We start from the raw sequence: 19,501 nt of genomic DNA, 5'->3' as shown, positions 1-19,501 counted from the left end.
CTTCAATGAGGATCGCAGGGGAAGCTGGATTGGAAGGCTCACCATAAAGCCTGGCACAAACATCTCACTCTAGGGATTGTTCACTGAACTCAACATCACCCTCAAAACCCAAACAATGAAAGATCAGCACAGTGGTGGGGAGAGGCATGGTGTCTCAGTGGTTAGCACTGCTGCCTCCCAGCGCCAGGGACCCGGGTTCGATTCTAGCCTCGGGCCACTGTCTGTGTGGAGTTTGCACATTCTCCCCCCCCCCCCCCTCCCCCCGTGTCTGTGTGGGTTTCCCCCCACAGTCCAAAAACATTAGGTGAGTTGGCCATGTTAAATTGCCCCTTAGTGTTCAGGGATGTGTAGGTCAGATGCATAAATGTGGAGGAATAGGGTCGGGGAATGGGATATGGTTCAGAGCGTCAGTGTTCAGCTCCTCTGCTTTCCCTGAAGGAATTCAGGAACCCAACTTGGGACTAACCAACGTTTCATAAGCGATTTCACATAACTTCATGTAAACTGCATTCCTCTCTGTGTGAAACTGAGCACTGCCCTCGTTCTTATGAACAACCTGCCGAACTGGCGCCTTTAAGGACTTCTGTACTGTACATAAACACTGTCCTCTCAGGCCCAGTTCTGAGCGAAGCAATATAGGCCCAGGCCTAAATCTAGCTCCCACAGTCCCACTTGACATTGAGGTCTAGCTGTCTTCGACCTGTTTGGCTGGGAGGGAAACCCTCTCCAGGAAGGGGAGGTTGTTTCGGGATTTGTTTTTGGTGGGTGGGAAGTTGACTGCTCTCACAACTTCCGCACCTTACTGATACTGCCTGGCTTGCTGTGTTCTTCCGGCCTCCTGCCTGTCGACTTTGGATTCCAGCACCTGCAGTTTGTTCACGGTCTCCACACAAGCTCAGTCCACTATTCCTTGCCTCCTCCTGGGCTCTCTGGTCAACCCGCTCCTGCTCCTGGCTTCACCCCAGGGTGTTTGGGGGTGGGGGGGGGGGGGGGGTGCAGCTCTCTTCCGACTCACATTAAATGAGCTGAAAACTCGCCATCAGAACCATATCGCGCATGTCCACACACACAGCTGAAAAGTTGAGAAACAGAGATCAGATTAGACTACATTACAGTGTGGAAACAGGCCCTTCGGCCCAACAAGTCCACACTGCCCCGCCGAAGCGCAACCCACCCATACCCCTACATTTACCCCTTACCTAACACTACGGGCAATTTAGCATGGCCAATCCACCCTAACCTGCACATCTTTGGACTGTGGGAGGAAACTGGAGCACCCGGAGGAAACCCACGCAGACACTGGGAGAATGTGCAAACTCCACACAGAGAGTCGCCTGAGGCGGGAATTGAACCTGGGTCTCTGGCACTGTGAGGCAGCAGTGCTAACCACTGTGCCTCCGTCCCTACAGTGTGAAAACAGACCCTTCGGCCCAACCAGTCCACACCGACCCTCTGAAGAGTAACTAATACACCTAACACTTTGGGCAATTTAGCACAGCCAATCCACCTCTTCGGACTGTGAGAGGAAACCGGAATGTGCAAACTCCACACAGACAGTCGCCCGAGGCTGGAATCGAACCTGGGACCCTGGTGCTGTGAAGCAGCGGTGCTAACCACTGAGCCACCGTGCCACCCCGAGGGCTCCAGCCCTTCAGGTTACACCATTCCCGTGAATGTTTTCCCTTTTTGCAAGTTCCTGTTGAATCTGCCCTTCCAAAGCAGCGTGTTTGTAGCTCATGACAACCGGCTGAGTTAAACACATCCCCCTCCTGTCGCCCCAGGCTGTGTCCTGACTGACTAGGTTAAAGCTATGTCACCATGGTTACCAAAACACCGCCCTGTGCAAACCTGAGCTATTTTGAGAATGGAATTTAAAAAAAAGGTTCTGGGATTTACATATTGAAGAACAGAAAGCAGCCGAACCCATTATGAAAGATGAAAGCTTTAATCTACGAATGTTTACTGTGTCACATCTCCATGGCACTGGACTCCTTTGACTATAAATCCTGTGAGTATGATCCACAACCCTTGGAGGAAGGAGCAGCGCTCCAAAAGCTAGTGCTTCCAAGTAAACCTGTTGGACTATAACCTGGCATTGTGGGATTTTTCACTTTGTACACCTCCCCCCCCCCCCACCCCCCACCCCCACAGTCCAACACCGGCTCCTCCAGGTTTGTACAAACAGTTTCTCCCTGTTCCCTCCATTGAAACCCTCCCAGATTACAGAGGATAGTGATTAAATCACTTCTTAGTCCTCTCTGCCCCAGGCAGTAGCGGTCCCAACTCCTCTGCCTTCCCTGAAGGAATTCGGGAACCTGACTTGGGACTAACCAACGCTGCAGAAGAGGTTTCGTGTCACGTCCCGTCACTTAAGAGTTGACGTGGAAAACCTAGCAGTTCCCCCCTCCCACCGTTTTTATGAACAATCTGCTGAATTGGAGCTGGCACCTCTCAGGACTGTACGCCCTGAGGTGCCCCTCTTCCCAGGCTCCCCGGTCAAATTGTGCCATTTATCCCGGATCACGTTCTCTCTCCTGAGGCGAGATGGTCATAATCCCAGGGAATCATTGGACTGCTCTCTCAGAGAGAGAGAGAGAGAGAGAGAGGAGTGATGATAACCCAACCTGCAAGTCACCACACTTCAGGTGTGAGGGATAGTCTCAGTCAGCATGGGGATTTGAACCTGTGTTTCTGGCACCATTTTACTTCGTCAACTAGACATCTGGGTAAACTAAACCCTGGTCAACTGAAGTGCCATTCCCTTCGCACGTTCTGTTAGTACCCCTGTCCCTGCCCAGTCTAACCCTCATGGGTTTGTAGCTGTGCTGTCAGTGGAATTGGTTCGATCTATCTTTGACTGAGGGAAAGGGTGGGGGGGTGGGTTCCTTCTCATTCCCCAGCGATGGGCGTCAGGTTTCTTTGGTAAAGGACACGAGGTGTTGTCGGAAGTAATAGATTTCGCCCCAAACCAACGTGGCACATCCCCACCAGTCATTCGGCAAGTTGGAGCAGCAGTTAGATGTCGTGGTGAGTTGTCACGAGAGCAGGACCCTGGTGCCCAAAGTACAGCATGATGGTGCCAGGGAGTGGTTGGGGCAACAGCGTGAAAATTGCACGCTGTAACCTCAATGTGGGCGGGGCAGGTAGGAGCATCATGTTGGCTGGTTCAGGTCAGTCCCCTCCCCCACACCTCATGGCGTCTGGTGACAACCCTGAGACCGATGGGCAAGTGGGATAGGGAGCGACCTCTCCCCAGTCTCTCAGCCGATGCCATTCCCGACTTGGTCGCCCTTAAAACCGCGGTCGATGTGGCCAGCTGCCTGGCTGCTTGCCTTCTGCGGGAGCGGAGGCCGTTCGGCCCCTCTCGCCCACTCGACGAGCTGATCTCCTGCTGGCTTCCCACCTGTACGGATTGGGCGCCAATCGCCCGGGCCGATGACCCAAAGCCTGCACCCAAACCCGCCCCCTCCCCCCACCACCACCACCGCCACCCCCACACCTCCCCAGCCCCTTCTCCTCACCGTCGGAGCTCGGGTGTCTCAGGCTGCCAAGTCCCAGCCTCCTCTTCAGGCTCCTCACCCACCGCTTGGGCCCTCGCTCGGCGATCGACTCAGGGCCTCGTTCGGTCAGCGCCAGGCGGTCAAGGGCCGGGTCCACGGGGAACGGAAGCTCGTCGCCCGCTGGCAAGGCCTGGGCTGGCTGGCGGCACAGTGGGCACGGCAACTCATAAGCGCCCGAGCTCCTGGGCTCCGCCGAGGACAGCAGGGTGAGGAGGCACTGGCTGCAGAAGATGTGCCCACAGGGCAGGATCCTGGGGCTCCGAGTCCTCCTGGCATAGGGGCAGTAACAGATGCTGCACTCTGTGTCTGCTGGCATTCTCCAGGACAGAGCAGGAGCGTTGTGTGTGTGTGACAGAACAGCCGAGTCCTGCTTTTATAGCAGAGTTCCCGCTGATGATTCATTCAAAGCAGTGATCTCACTGAGGGCGGATGGGCGAATTCTTTCGGTCATCAGCAAGGGACGATGGCCAAGTTTTGCAACGTGCCTGGTTAATGCTTTCCTCCTCCAGCTGCCAATGCATTTTCGGAAGCAATGATTGACAGACCCTCGCTCTCCCGAAATCCAAGATCACGGCTTCCAGTAAACCAGAGGCAAGTACAGTAGTAACCAACTGCAGATAAGGCATGGGGAAACTAACAGGCTGCAGCTCCCTTGTGAATTCAAAAGGACACGTGGGAGCAGTGGAACTCATGCACAGATTACTGGCTCTCCCGCTATGAAAGTAAGGATCACCAGTGTACCAATGTTGATTAATAAATTACCAATAATAAATTATCTTTCCCCGCCCTAAACCCCGGATCCTGGTCGTCCTCAAAAGAACCTCAGCAGCTAACACTCGGCACTCCCTCAGCACTGACCTTCTGACAGTGCGGCACTCCCTCAGCACTGACCCTCTGACAGTGCGGCACTCCCTCAGCACTGACCCTCTGACAGTGCAGCACTCCCTCAGCACTGACCCTCTGACAGTGCAGCACTCCCTCAGCACTGACCCTCTGACAGTGCGGCACTCCCTCAGCACTGACCCTCTGACAGTGCGGCACTCCCTCAGCACTGACCCTCTGACAGTGCGGCACTCCCTCAGCACTGACCCTCTGACAGTGCGGCACTCCCTCAGCACTGACCCTCTGACAGTGCAGCACTCCCTCAACACTCACCCTCTGACAGTGCGGCACTCCCTCAGCACTGACCCTCTGACAGTGCGGCACTCCCTCAGCACTGACCCTCTGACAGTGCGGCACTCCATCAGCACTGACCCTCTGACAGTGCGGCACTCCCTCAGTACTGACCCTCTGACAGTGCGGCACTCACTCAGTACTGACCCTCTGACAGTGCGACACTCCCTCAGCACTGACCCTCTGACAGTGCGGCACTCCCTCAGTACTGACCCTCTGACAGTGCGGCACTCACTCAGTACTGACCCTCTGACAGTGCGGCACTCACTGAGCACTGACCCTCTGACAGTGCGGCACTCACTCAGTACTGACCCTCTGAGAGTGCGGCACTCCCTCAGCACTGACCCTCTGACAGTGCAGCACTCCCTCAGTACTGACCCTCTGACAGTGCCCACTCCCTCAGCACTGACCATCTGAGAGTGCGGCACTCCCTCAGCACTGACCCTCTGACAGTGCAGCACTCCCTCAGTACTGACCCTCTGACAGTGCAGCACTCCCTCAGTACTGACCTCCGACAGTGCAGCACTCCCTCAGCACTGACCCTCCGACAGTGCAGCACTCCCTCAGCACTGACCCTCTGACAGTGCGGCTCTCCCTCAGCACTGACCCTCTGACAGTGCGGCACTCCCTCAGCACTGACCCTCTGACAGTGCGGCACTCCCTCAGCACTGACCCTCTGACAGTGCGGCACTCCCTCAGCACTGACCCTCTGACAGTGCAGCACTCCCTCAGCACTGACCTTCTGACAGTGCGGCACTCCCTCAGTACTGAGGGTCAGTACTGAGGGAGTGCTGCACCGTCATAGGGTCAGTACTGAGTGAGTGCCACACTGACAGACAGTCAGTACTGAGGGAGTGCTGCACTGTCAGCGGGTCAGTGCTGAGGGAGTGCCGCACCCTCAGAGGGTCAGGGCTGAGGGAGTGGGCACTGTCAGAGGGTCAGTGCTGAGGGAGTGCTGCGCTGTCTGAGGGTCAGTGCTGAGGGAGTGCCGCACTGTCAGAGGGTCAGTACTGAGGGAGTGCCGCACTGTCAGAGGGTCAGTGCTGAGGGAGCGCCGCACTGTCAGAGGGTCAGTGTTGAGGGAGTGCTGTATTGTCAGAGGTTCAGCACTGAGGGAGTGCCACACTGTCAGAGGGTCAGTACTGAGGGAGTGACACATTGTTGGAGTGTCAGTACTGAGGGAGTGCCACACTGTTGGAGTGTCAGTACTGAGGGAGTGCCGCATTGTCGGAGGGTCAGTGCTGAGGGAGTGCCGCACTGTCAGAGGGTCAGTACTGAGGGAGTGCTGCACTTTCAGAGGGTCAGTACTGAGGGAGTGCCGCACTGTCAGTGGGTCAGTACTGATGGAGTGCTGCACTGTCAGAGGGTCAGTGCTGAGGGAGTGCTGTATTGTCAGAGGGTCAGTACTGATGGAGTGCCGCACTGTCAGAGGGTCAGTGCTGAGGGAGTGCTGCACTGTCAGTGGATCAGTGCTGAGGGATTCCCGGATGGTCAGTGTGGTGTCACACTTTCTGATGTCCTACATTCCAAATGAGTCATTCAACCAAAGTCCCTTGTTCCTGCCTGGATTGGAACGATGTGGTGTGTCCTTCGTTACCTCAGAGTGGAATGAGGATCATGGATTGTCATTCACAGCATCCCAGTATCAATACCTCTCCTTCAAAAGGGGCTGGCTTGGCTCGCAAAGGCCAGGTCCCGATTGGATAAAGTAACATCACAAAAGCCAATTGCCCAGAAGTCTCCCGGTTGTGGGGAATTTTGTTGTGTCTGCCTCACTTCAGTGATGCCCATACTTGCAAAAGAATTTGAATGGCTGTTAAATGCTTTGAGGCACCAAGTGGTGGGCGCTACCTAAATGCAAGAGGTTTCTTTTTCGTTTCTTTGAGCTTCAGGTTTCAGTTTGCAATGCCTCCCCACCTGCCTGGGTCTCAGTTTCTGCCTCTCTCTGCTGCTCAGAGACTGGGTGTTCCAATGAATAAGTCTTGACAGAGGGTCTATGTCTGGGAAACTTCAGGGTTCAGGTGAGTGCTCCAGGGATCTGTGATATCTAGTCATCGAGTCACTGCATCTGGTCTTAGGACCAACACTGAGGCCACACTTTAAATGTATCTTGCATTCAAGCTAATATAGGCAGCGCGGTGGCTCAGTGGTTAGCACTGCTGCCTCCCAGCGCCAGAGACCCGGGTTCAATTCCCGCCTCAGGCGACTGACTGTGTGGAGTTTGCACATTCTCCCTGTGTCTGCGTGGGTTTCCTCCGGGTGCTCCGGTTTCCTCCCACAGTCCAAAGATGTGGTTAGGGTGAATTGGCCGCGCTAAATTACCGCAGAGTGTTCTGCGATGTGTGGATTAGGGTGTGTTAGCCATGGGAAATCCCGGCCTATAGGCTAGGGGGGGTGGTGTGATGCTCTTCAACAGATCATTGTGGACTTGTTAGACTTATCAATCAGGTAAGTCTCGCAAGCAATTAAGGGTTATGAGGAGAGTGTGGGTAAGTGGCATTGAAATAAGGTAAAAACAATGACTGCAGATGCTGAAAATCAAATACTGGATTAGTGGTGCTGGAAGAGCACAGCAGTTCAGGGAGCAGCGAAATCAACGTTTCGGGCAAAAGGGCTTTTGCCCGAAACGTCGATTTCGCTGCTCGTTGGATGCTGCCTGAACTGCTGTGCTCTTCCAGCACCACTAATCCAGTAAGTGGCATTGAAATGCCTATCAGCTATAATTGAGTGGCAGAGTGGACTCGATGGGCCGAATGGCCTTTACTTCCCCTCCTATTTCTTATGTTGGGCTGAACGGCCTGTTTCCACACCATTAGGAACTCTATTCTTACCTCATAAAGAAGCAGACAGTATTTGATATTTCAGGGGATGTACAAAGTACAGTGAGGGATGAACAATACTCACCAACATCATGCACATCAGCTGTTATTGCCACTGGTGGAGCAAAGGTGACATTGTCTGGGATTGTCGCAAAGTTCAATGTCATGTTCATGGTATATCTTCTGATGTCATCATACAGGTACTAGAAGGAATGTTAATACAGGACTAGTGACACCCCCACACCCTCACACCCCCACACCCACACACCCTCACACCCCCACACCCTCACACCCCCACACCCCAACACCCTCACACCCCCACACCCCCACACCCCCCACACCCCACACACCCCTCACACCCCCACACCCCCACACCCCACACCCCACACCCCCACACCCCCACACCCCCCACCCCCACACCACCCCCACACCCCCACACCCCCACACCCTCACACCCCCACACCCCCACACCCCCACACCCCCACACCCCACACCCCACACCCCCACACCCTCACACCCCCACACCCTCACACCCCACACCCCCACACCCCCACACCCCCCACACCCCCACACCCCCACACCCCACACCCCCCACACCCCCACACCCCCCCACCCCCACACCCCCACACCCCCACACCCCCACACCCCCACACCCCCCCACCCCTCACACCCCCACACCCTCACACCACCACACCCACACACCCCCCACACCCCCCACACCCCCACACCCACACACCCCCCACACCCCCACACCCCCACACCCCCACACCCCCCACACCCCCACACCCTCACACCCTCACACCCCCACACCCTCACACCCCCACACCCCCACACCCCCACACCCCCACACCCCCACACCCCCACACCCCCACACCCCCCACACCCCCACACCCCCCACACCCCACACCCCCCCACACCCTCACACCCCCACACCCCCACACCCCCACACCCCCACACCCCCACACCCCCACACCCACACACCCCCACACCCCCCACACCCCCACACCCCCACACCCCCACACCCCCACACCCCCACACCCCACACCCCCACACCCCACACCCCCCACACCCTCACACCCTCACACCCCCCACACCCTCACACCCCCACACCCCCACACCCCCACACCCACACACCCCCACACCCCCACACCCCACACCCCCACACCCCACACCCCCACACCCCCACACCCCACACCCCCACACCCCCACACCACCACACCCCACACCCCCCCACACCCCCACACCCCCACACCCACACACCCCCACACCCCCCCACCCCCCACACCCCCCACACCCCCCACACCCCCCACCCCACACCCTCACACCCTCACACCCCCACACCCCACACCCCCACACCCCCCACACCCCACACCCCCACACCCCCACACCCCCACACCCCACACCCCACACACCCTCACACCCTCACACCCCTCACACCCCCCACACCCCCACACCCCTCACACCCCCACACCCCCACACCCTCACACCCTCACACCCCCACACCCCCCACACCCCCACACCCCCACACCCCCACACCCTCACACCCCCACACCCCCCACACCCCCCACACCCCCACACCCTCACACCCTCACACCCCACACCCCCACACCCCACACCCCCCACACCCCCACACCCCCACACCCCCACACCCCCACACCCCCACACCCCACCCCTCACCCCCCACACCCCCACACCCACACACCCCCACACCCCCACCACCCCCACACCCCCACACCCCCACACCCCCACACCCCCACACCCCACACCCTCACACCCCCACACCCCCCACACCCCACACCCCCACACCCCACACCCCACACCCCCCACACCCACACACCCCCCCCCCACCCCCCACACCCCCACACCCCCCACACCCCCACACCCCACACCCCCACACCCCCACACCCCCACACCCCCACACCCCCACACCCACACCCCCACACCCCCACACCCCCACACCCCCACACCCCCACACCCCCACACCCCACACCCCACACCCCCACACCCCCCACACCCCCACACCCCACACCCCCACACCCCCACACCCCTCACACCCCCACACCCTCACACCCCCACACCCCACACCCCCCACACCCCCACACCCCACACCCCCACCCCCCACACCCCCACACCCCCCACACCCCCCACACCCCCACACCCCACACCCCCACACCCCCACACCCCCACACCCCACACACCCCCACACCACACACCCTCACACCCCCACACCCCACACACCCCCCACACCCCCACACCCCCACACCCCCACACCCCCACACCCTCACACCCCACACCCCCACACCCCCCACACCCTCACACCCCCACACCCCACACCCTCACACCCCCACACCCCCACACCCCCACACCCTCACACCCCCACACCCCCACACCCTCACACCCCCACACCCCCACACCCCCACACCCCCACACCCCCACACCCCCACACCCCCACACCCCCACACCCCACACCCCCACACCCCCACACCCACACCCCACACCCCCACACCCCACACCCCCACCCCCACACCCTCACACCCCCACACCCCCACACCCTCACACCCCCACACCCCCACACCCCCCACACCCTCACACCCCCACACCCCCCACACCCTCACACCCCCACACCCCCACACCCTCACACCCCCACACCCCACACCCCCACACCCCCCACACCCCCACACCCCCACACCCCTCACACCCCCACACCCCCACACCCTCACACCCCCACACCCTCACACCCCCACACCCCCACACCCCCACACCCCCACACCCACACCCCCACACCCCCACACCCCCCACACCCTCACACCCCCACACCCCCACACCCTCACACCCACACCCCACACCCCCACACCCCACCCCACACACCCCCACACCCTCACACCCCACACCCCCACACCCCACACCCTCACACCCCCACACCCCCACACCCACACACCCTCACACCCCACACCCTCACACCCCCACACACCCCTCACACCCCCACACCCTCACCCCCTCACACCCCCACACCCCCACACCCACACACCCTCACACCCCTCACACCCTCACACCCCCACACCCCCACACCCCCACACCCTCACACCCCACACCCCTCACCCCCTCACACCCCCACACCCCCACACCCCACACCCTCACACCCCCACACCCTCACCCCCTCACACCCCCACACCCCCACACCCACACACCCTCACACCCCCACACCCACACACCCCCACACCCTCACACCCCCCACACCCCCACACCCTCACACCCTCACCCCCTCACACCCCCACACCCCCACACCCACACACCCTCACACCCCCACACACCCTCACACCCTCACCCCCACACACCCCCACACCCCCACACCCACACACCCTCACACCCCCACACCCACACCCCCTCACACCCCACACCTCACACCCACACACCCTCACACCCCCACACCCTCACACCCCCACACCCTCACACCCCCCACACCCCCACACCCTCACACCCTCACACCCCCACACACCCCCACACCCTCACACCCTCACACCCCCACACCCTCACCCCCTCACACCCTCACACCCCACACCCACACACCCTCACACCCCCACACCCCACACCCACACACCCCCACACCCTCACACCCCCACACCCCCACACCCTCACCACCCTCACACCCACACACCCCCACACCCTCACACCCCCACACCCCCACACCCTCACACCCCCACACCCCACACCCCACACCCACCACCCTCACACCCCCACACCCCCACACCCTCACACCCTCACACCCACACACCCCCCACACCCCCCACACCCACACACCCCACACCCACACACCCCCACACCCCCACACCCTCACACCCCCACACCCTCACACCCCCTCACACCCCCACACCCCACACCCTCACACCCCACACCCCCACCCCCACACCCCACACCCTCACACCCCCACACCCTCACACCCTCACACCCCCACACCCCCCACACCCCTCACACCCCCACACCCTCACACCCCCACACCCCCACACCCTCACACCCACACCCCCACACCCCCACACCCTCACACCCTCACCCCCACACACACCCACACCCTCACACCCTCACACCCCCACACCCTCACACCCCCCACACCCTCACACCCTCACACCCTCACACCCACACACCCACACACCCCACACACCCTCACACCCTCACACCCACACACCCCCACACCCTCACACCCACACACCCTCACACCCGCACACCCCCACACCCACACACCCTCACACCCTCACACCCTCACACCCCCACACCCACACACCCCCACACCCTCACACCCTCACACCCTCACACCCCCACACCCTCACACCCTCACACCCCCACACCCTCACACCCCACACCCACACACCCACACACCCCTCACACCCCACACCCACACACCCACACACCCCCACACCCCCCCACACCCCCACACCCTCACACCCTCACACCCTCACACCCCCACACCCTCACACCCTCACACCCTCACACCCTCACACCCCCACACCCCACACCCCACACACCCTCACACCCACACACCCTCACACCCTCACACCCCCACACCCTCACACCCCCTCACACCCCCACACCCACACCACCCCCACACCCTCACACCCTCACACCCTCACACCCTCACACCCCCACACCCCACACCCTCACACCCCCCACACCCTCACACCCTCACACCCCCACACCCCCACACCCTCACACCCACACACCCACACCCCCACACCCTCACACCCCCACACCCTCACACCCCCACACCCTCACACCCTCACACCCTCACACCCTCACACCCCCACACCCTCACACCCTCACACCCACACACTCTCACACCCTCACACCCTCACACCCCCACACCCCACACCCTCACACCCACACACCCTCACACCCTCACACCCTCACACCCACACACCCTCACACCCTCACACCCACACACCCTCACACCCTCACACCCTCACACCCACACACCTCTCACACCCTCACACCCACACACCCTCACACCCTCACACCCTCACACCCACACACCCTCACACCCCCACACCCTCACACCCTCACACCCCCACACCCTCACACCCTCACACCCTCACACCCCCACACCCTCACACCCCCACACCCTCACACCCTCACACCCCCACACCCTCACACCCCCACACCCACACACCCCCACACCCTCACACCCCCACACCCTCACACCCACACACCCCACACCCTCACACCCTCACACCCCCACACCCACACACCCCCACACCCTCACACCCCCACACCCTCACACCCCCACACCCTCACACCCTCACACCCTCACACCCCTCACACCCCCACACCCACACACACCCCACACCCTCACACCCCACACCCACCCCCACACCCTCACACCCCCACACCCTCACACCCCCACACACCCTCACACCCTCACACCCCCACCCTCACACCCCCACACCCACACACCCCCACACCCTCACACCCCCACACCCACACACCCCCACACCCTCACACCCCCACACCACACACCCTCACACCCCACACCCCACACCCTCACACCCACACACCCACACACCCTCACACCCTCACACCCTCACACCCCACACACCCACACACCCCACACCCACACACCCTCACACCCCTCACACCCCACACCCCACACCCACACCCCCTCACACCCTCACACCCACACACCCTCACACCCCCACACCCTCACACCCACACACCCACACACCCACACACCCTCACACCCTCACACCCTCACACCCTCACACCCCACACACCACACACCACACACCCCACACCCTCACACCCCTCACACCCTCACACCCACACACCCTCACACCCCCACACCCACACACCCTCACACCCCCACACCCACACACCCACACACCCTCACACACCCTCACACCCACACACCCTCACACCCCCACACCCACACACCCACACACCCTCACACCCCACACCCTCACACCCTCACACCCACACCACCCACACACCCTCACACCCCCACACCCTCACACCCTCACACCCCCACACCCTCACACCCTCACACCCTACACCCTCACACCCCCACACCCCCACACCCACACACCCACACACCCACACACCCTCACACCCTCACACCCTCACACCCTCACACCCTCACACCCTAACACCCTCACACCCCCACACCCTCACACCCTCACACCCTCACACCCTCACACCCCTCACACCCTAACACCCTCACACCCCCACACCCCCACACCCACACACCCACACACCCCTCACACCCTCACACCCTCACACCCTCACACCCCCACACCCTCACACCAACACACCCACACCCCCACACACCCTCACACCCTCACACCCTCACACCCTAACACCCACACACCCCCACACCCACACACCCACACACCAACATACCAACACACCCACACACCCCCACACCACACACCCCCACACCCCCACACCCCCACACCCTCACACCCACACACCAACACACCCACACACCCCCACACCCTCACACCCCCCACACCCACACACCCCCCACACCCACACACCACACACCCACACACCCACACACCCTCACACCCTCACCCCCTCACACCCCCACACCCCCCACACCCACACACCCTCACACCCCCACACCCTCACACCTCACCCCCTCACACCCCCACACCCCACACCCACACACCCTCACACCCCCACACCCTCACCCCCACACACCCTCACACCTCACACCCACACACCCTCACACCCCCACACCCTCACACCCCCACACCCTCACACCCCCACACCCCCACACCCTCACACCCTCACACCCCCACACCCCCACACCCCTCACACCCTCACACCCCCACCACCCTCACCCCCTCACACCCTCACACCCCCACACCCACACACCCTCACACCCCCACACCCCACACCCACACACCCTCACACCCTCACACCCCCACACCCCCACACCCCTCACACCCTCACACCCACACACCCCCCACACCCACACACCCCCACACCCACACACCCTCACACCCTCACACCCTCACACCCACACACCCTCACACCCCACACCCCACACCCTCACACCCTCACACCCACACACCCCCACACCCCACACCCACACACCCCACACCCACACACCCCCCACACCCCCACACCCTCACACCCCCCACACCCTCACACCCTCACACCCCCACACCCCCACACCCACACACCCCCACACCCTCACACCCCCACACCCCCACACCCCACACCCCCCACACCCTCACACCCTCACACCCCCACACCCCCACACCCTCACACCCCCACACCCTCACACCCCCCCACCCCCACACCCTCACACCCCCACACCCCCACACCCCACACCCTCACACCCCACACACACCCACACCCTCACACCCACACACCCTCACACCCTCACACCCCCACACACCCTCACACCCACACACCCCCACACCCACACACCCACACACCTCACACCCTCACACCCTCACACCCACACACCCCACACCCTCACACCCACACACCCTCACACCCACACCCCCACACCCACACACCCCACACCCTCACACCCTCACACCCCCACACCCACACACCCCACACCCTCACACCCTCACACCCCACACCCCCACACCCTCACACCCTCACACCCCCACACCCTCACACCCCACACCCACACACCCTCACACCCCCACACACACCCACACACCCACACACCCCCACACCCCCACACCCCCACACCCACACCCTCACACCCTCACACCCCCACACCCTCACACCCTCACACCCTCACACCCTCACACCCCCACACCCCACACCCTCACACCCTCACACCCTCACACCCTCACACCCCCACACCCTCACACCCTCACACCCTCACAACCTCACACCCCCACACCCTCACACCCCTCACACCCTCACACCCTCACACCCCCACACCCTCACACCCTCACACCCCACCACACCCTCACACCCTCACACCCCCACACCCCACACCCTCACACCCACACACCCTCACACCCCCACACCCTCACACCCCCACACCCTCACACCCCCACACCCTCACACCCTCACACCCCTCACACCCTCACACCCCCACACCCTCACACCCTCACACCCACACACTCTCACACCCTCACACCCTCACACCCCCACCCCCACACCCTCACACCCACACACCCTCACACCCACACACCCTCACACCCCACACACCCTCACACCCTCACACCCACACACCCTCACACCCTCACACCCTCACACCCACACACTCTCACACCCTCACACCCACACACCCTCACACCCTCACACCCTCACACCCACACACCCTCACACCCCCACACCCTCACACCCTCACACCCCCACACCCTCACACCCTCACACCCTCACACCCCCACACACCCTCACACCCCCCACACCCTCACACCCTCACACCCCCACACCCTCACACCCCACACCCCACCCACACCCCCCACACCCTCACACCCCCACACCCTCACACCCACACACCCCCACACCCCTCACACCCTCACACCCCCACACCACACACCCCCACACCCTCACACCCCACACCCTCACACCCCCACACCCCTCACACCCTCACACCCCTCACACCCTCACACCCCACACCCACACACCCCCACACCCTCACACCCCCACACCCCCACACCCTCACACCCCCACACCCTCACACCCCCACACCCTCACACCCTCACACCCTCACACCCTCACACCCCCACACCCTCACACCCCCACACCCTCACACCCCCACACCCACACACCCCCACACCCTCACACCCCCACACCCTCACACCCTCACACCCCCACACCCTCACACCCACACACCCCACACCCTCACACCCTCACACCCTCACACCCTCACACACCCACACCCCACACACCCACACACCCTCACACCCCACACCCTCACACCCCACACCCTCACACCCCCACACCCTCACACCCACACACCCTCACACCCCCACACCCTCACACCCACACACCCACACACCCTCACACCCTCACACCCTCACACCCTCACACCCTCACACCCACACACCCACACACCCACACACCCTCACACCCTCACACCCTCACACCCACACACCCTCACACCCCCACACCCCTCACACCCTCACACCCCCACACCCACACACCCACACACCCCTCACACCCCACACCCTCACACCCTCACACCCCCACACCCTCACACCCACACACCCTCACACCCTCACACCCTCACACCCTCACACCCTCACACCCACACCCTCACACCCCACACACCCTCACACCCTCACACCCCCACACCCTCACACCCTCACACCCTAACACCCTCACACCCCCACACCCACACCCACACACCCACACACCCACACACCCTCACACCCTCACACCCTCACACCCCACACCCACACACCCTCACACCCACACACCCTCACACCCTCACACCCTCACACCCCACACCCTCACACCCTACACCCTCACACCCCACACCCCCACACCCACACACCCACACACCCTCACACCCTCACACCCTCACACCCCCACACCCTCACACCACACACCCACACACCCACACCACACCCTCACACCCTCACACCCCACACACACCCTCACACCCCACACCCCACACACCACACACCACACACCACACACCCTCACACCCCCACACCCACACACCCCACACCCTCACACCCCACACCCCCACACCCTCACACCCACACACCCACACACCCACACACCCCACACACCCTCACACCCTCACACCCTCACACCCCCACACCCACACCACACACCCCACACACCCTCACACCCTCACACCTCACACCCACACACCCCACACCCTCACACCCTCACACCCACACCCCACACCCTCACACCACACACCCTCACACCCTCACACCCACACCCCACACCCTCACACCCACACACCACACACCCACACACCCTCACACACCCTCACACCCACACACCCTCACACCCCACACCCCACACCCTCACACCCACACCCCCACACCCTCACACCCTCACACCCTCACACCCTCACACCCTCACACCCACACACCCCCACACCCTCACACCCTCACACCCTCACACCCACACACCCTCACACCCCTCACACCCTCACACCCCACACCCTCACACCCTCACACCCCACACACCTCACACCCTCACACCCCACACACCCTCACACCCTCACACCCCCACACCCTCACACCCCACACCCCACACCCTCACACCCCCACACCCCCACACCCTCACACCCTCACACCCACACACCCCTCACACCCTCACACCCTCACACCCTCACACCCCCACACCCTCACACCCTCACACCCTCACACCCACACACCCACACACCCTCACACCCTCACACCCTCACACCCACACACCTCACACCCTCACACCCTCACACCCTCACACCCACACACCCCACACCCACACACCCCACACCCTCACACCCTCACACCCCCACACCCTCACACCCCCACACCCTCACACCCTCACACCCCACACACCCTCACACCCTCACACCCCACACCCACCACCACCCCACACCACCCTCACACCCCACACCCCACACCCTCACACCCTCACACCCACACCTCACACCCCACACCCTCACACCCTCACACCCTCACACCCTCACACCCCACACCCTCACACCCTCACACCCTCACACCCTCACACCCTCACACCCACACACCCCACACCCTCACACCCCACACCCTCACACCCCCACACCCTCACACCCCCACACCCTCACACCCCCACACCCTCACACCCTCACACCCTCACACCCTCACACCCCACACCCTCACACCCTCACACCCACACACCTCACACCCTCACACCCTCACACCCCACACACCCACACACCCTCACACCCACACACCCTCACACCCTCACACCCACACACCCCCACACACCCTCACACCCTCACACCCACACACCCTCACACCCTCACACCCTCACACCCACACACCTCACACCCCACACACCCACACACCCTCACACCCTCACACCCTCACACCCACACACCCTCACACCCACACCCTCACACCCTCACACCCCCACACCCTCACACCCACACCCTCACACCCTCACACCCTCACACCCCACACCCACACACCCTCACACCCCTCACACCTCACACCCACACACCCACACACCCCACACCCTCACACCCCCACACCCTCACACCCACACACCCCCACACCCTCACACCCTCACACACCCACACACCCACACCCTCACACCCCACACCCTCACACCCCCACACCCTCACACCCTCACACACCCTCACACCCTCACACCCTCACACCCACACCCCCACACACCCTCACACCCCACACCCTCACACCCTCACACCCCTCACACCCCCACACCCACACACCCTCACACCCCACACACCCTCACACCCCTCACACCCCCACACCCACACACCCCCACACCCTCACACCCCACACCCTCACACCCTCACACCCCACCACACACCCTCACACCCTCACACCCTCACACCCCACACACCCACACACCCACACACCCCACACCCTCACCCTCACACCCCCACACCCTCACACCCTCACACCCTCACACCCACACCCTCACACCCTCACACCCTCACACCCACACACCCCACACCCTCACACCTCACACCCACACACCCACACACCCCCACACCCACACACCCTCACACCCTCACACCCTCACACCCTCACACCCTCACACCCACTCACACCCTCACACCCACACACCCCCACACCCTCACACCCTCACACCCTCACACCCTCACACCCTCACACCCACACACCCACACACCTCACACCCTCACACCCTCACACCCTCACACCCTCACACCCTCACACCCACACACCCTCACACCCTCACACCCTCACACCCACACACCCTCACACCCTCACACCCTCACACCCTCACACCACCCCACACCCCACACCCTCACACCCTCACACCCTCACACACCCTCACACC

General features: G+C 62.3%; 2 protein-coding genes across 2 annotated transcripts in view; one reads left to right on the top strand and one right to left on the bottom strand.

The window, feature by feature from the left end:
- Positions 1–264: 264 nt before the first annotated feature.
- On the bottom strand, positions 265–4,140 carry LOC140492569 (E3 ubiquitin-protein ligase RNF183-like). The gene is made up of 2 exons (XM_072591538.1): positions 3,522–4,140; positions 265–1,072 (listed from the first exon to the last, which is right to left on the bottom strand). The coding sequence occupies exons 1-2, from the start codon at positions 3,874–3,876 to the stop codon at positions 1,017–1,019; spliced, it is 411 nt and encodes a 136-aa protein (XP_072447639.1). The 5' UTR covers positions 3,877–4,140; the 3' UTR covers positions 265–1,016.
- The window catches only part of LOC140492568 (uncharacterized), a 63,826-nt gene continuing 46,233 nt past the window's right edge, over positions 1,909–19,501 (top strand). Inside the window, exons 1-2 of the mRNA XM_072591537.1 lie at positions 1,909–2,008; positions 4,070–4,151. Of these exons, the coding sequence (XP_072447638.1) occupies positions 1,936–2,008; positions 4,070–4,151 (155 nt within the window). The 5' untranslated portion in view covers positions 1,909–1,935. The remainder of the gene's footprint in view (positions 2,009–4,069; positions 4,152–19,501) is intronic.

Source organism: Chiloscyllium punctatum, chromosome 21, assembly GCF_047496795.1.
Source record: "Chiloscyllium punctatum isolate Juve2018m chromosome 21, sChiPun1.3, whole genome shotgun sequence".
NCBI classification, from domain to species: Eukaryota; Metazoa; Chordata; class Chondrichthyes; order Orectolobiformes; family Hemiscylliidae; genus Chiloscyllium; species Chiloscyllium punctatum.
Note: the sequence above shows the minus strand (reverse complement) of the source record. Positions and strands in the feature narration are given on the sequence as shown.